This window comes from Vigna radiata, chromosome 11 (genome assembly GCF_000741045.1).
Source record: "Vigna radiata var. radiata cultivar VC1973A chromosome 11, Vradiata_ver6, whole genome shotgun sequence".
Taxonomy (NCBI): domain Eukaryota; kingdom Viridiplantae; phylum Streptophyta; class Magnoliopsida; order Fabales; family Fabaceae; genus Vigna; species Vigna radiata.
The window spans coordinates 6,421,926-6,424,375 of NC_028361.1; the positions used below are offsets into that span (position 1 = coordinate 6,421,926).

General features: G+C 34.7%; 1 protein-coding gene across 1 annotated transcript; it reads left to right on the forward strand.

Annotated features, from left to right (window-relative positions):
* Positions 1 to 283: 283 nt before the first annotated feature.
* LOC111240548 (thaumatin-like protein 1) lies at positions 284 to 1,792 on the forward strand. Its single transcript, XM_022775676.1, has 2 exons — positions 284 to 969; positions 1,597 to 1,792. Exons 1-2 carry the CDS (start codon positions 284 to 286, stop codon positions 1,790 to 1,792), a joined length of 882 nt encoding a protein of 293 aa, XP_022631397.1.
* Positions 1,793 to 2,450: the final 658 nt, after the last annotated feature.

Consider the following 2,450-nt stretch of genomic DNA (forward strand, 5'->3'; position numbering starts at 1 on the left):
CACTTGTAAATTCTCCTTACGCTTCCTTCCTATTTCCACACCAAGGTGTGCCACCACTTTTCGTTTTTCAACCCGTTATGCTTTTCTTTTCTTTTTCGTTTTTCCTTTTCTCCCTTTTCTTCTCTTTCCATTCGGGTATATGAATAACATAACGCACTCTAGCTTTAGTCTTATATACAGTCACGTTTTCAAATGAACCAAACCAATACTCGAGTTCATATATTACCTTCCGATCTGTTACACTACATCTCGCAATCCTTCGTTCATTTGCCGTTCATCAACTATGGTTTCTTCAATTAAAACCTTTTCCATATTGTTATCTGTTTTTATCTTCCTATTCCCATCAGGTACAGGATTATATTCAAGGACTTTGACCATTACCAACAAGTGCACCTACACAGTGTGGCCAGCAGTTTTATCCGGCAACGGAAGCTCGCCGCTCCCCACCACCGGCTTCACCCTCCTACCAGGTGACTCCAATACTCTCCCTGTGCCTCCCGCTTGGTCCGGCCGATTGTGGGGTCGGACCCTTTGCTCCATCGACATCACCGGTAAGTTCTCATGTGTCACCGGTGACTGCGGAACGTCAACGGTAGAATGCGCCGGCGGGAACCCCGTCCCACCAGTTACTCTGGTAGAGTTTGATTTTAATGGGACATCCCAGATGAACCTATACGACATCAGCCTTGTGGAAGGTTTCAACCTTCCGGTGAGAGTGGGTCCCATGGGTGGAAAGTGTTTGGCGTCGAATTGCTTGGCGGACTTGAACGCGGCTTGTCCGATGGAGCTTAAGGTGATTAGGGATGGACAGACAGTGGCATGCAAAAGCACGTGTGAAACTGAAGCATGCCTCAGTTCACTGTTTTTTAAAACCGCATGTTCTGATGCTCACGTCTACTCTTACGATGATGCCTTCTTCACTTGTTCATCTTTTCATTATACAGTCACTTTCTGTCCCACTCGCAAAAGGTAACTTTTTTTCTCAAATTCATGACCAAATATAAACTTTTTGATAATATTGGTAGCTTTTTTTTCATACTTGGAATTCAAATAATTCTTACAGCCGTTTATGAGACCAAATATATTTTACGTCATCGGAGATACTGTATTTTTAGTTAAGTAATCCAATCAGAAAGAGAAAAAAAAAAATGGTTCTTATATTTGGTGTCGTCTTGATTTTTCCTGGTTGACGTGTAAGTATATATACACTGCAATTTGGTATCTCGAACACATGAATTCAATTAAAATTTAAATAAGTATTTATTTGAAAATTAGAAAATGTAAAATACTACTGTGATAGAATTGTGACGAACGTTTTCTAAGATATTAACAAAATAAGTGTTTGTTATATAAAATAAGTTATATTAATTTGTTGAGAATTGTGAGTTTATACATACAAATTAGTTTGATGATAAATTTTGTTGTAAGTTTTGGATTGAAGATTTTATTATTGTTTTAATTTGAGTTTTATTCTTGTTAAGTCCCTTCAGTAAATATACTTAAAAGATTCATCATAGTTTGAAATAATAAATTCTTATGGTGATACAAAATTATAATGTAGAAAGCGTGTAAAAATTGGTTTTGAATTTTGTGCAGTTGGAGGAAGGCAGAGAACGAAAAAGAGGCTTCAGGAAAAAACGTAATGAAATACACAGGCGTGTTAGCTGTTATTAGTGTTATTTGTGGCTTTATAATATTCCAAATAAGATTACGTTTATCAAACAGAGATTGGGAAATCAGTTTGAGCGCAGGAACTATAGAGCTGACACCACAAATAGCGCCCACCGCATAATTGTTGAAGGTTAACGAGCCACTTCTTGTTGTATGTTTTATTATTGTCTGTAAGTTATTTTTCTACTGTTACTATGTTGTTAAATTTGGTTGTTTCTAAATACCAATTTTAGTATATACCTTGTATTCTTAGAGTTAGTCTGTAGACACCATTGGGAACAGGTGTAAATAAAGTAAGAATGTATTTTTTTTAAACATCATTTATATGTTATTTTATAATTGGTTCATGTTGATGTTTATAATTATTATTATTATTATTATTATTGATTGTGGAGTAATTTTAGACCAATCACATAATGATACATAGATGATGTTTAAATGATGTAAAAAAATATTGTTCAAATATCATTATCCCTGCATATTAAGGACACTATTTGATTCCGTGAAACTTGGTACTCTCACGCATTGTCACTGGGTGGAAACGGAATATGTTATAACACATGTAATTGCTGTATAAAACTTCTAATATGGTATTACAGATAGCAAAATTAAAAATGAAACTCTATTGTGGGTTCTAATGTATCTGACACTATCCTATCTTTTAATGGTAAAGGAAAAATCCTAACTATAATAAACGCGCTTCCATGCATACACGTTCATTCCTATATATATATATATATATATATATATATATATATATATATATATACATATATATA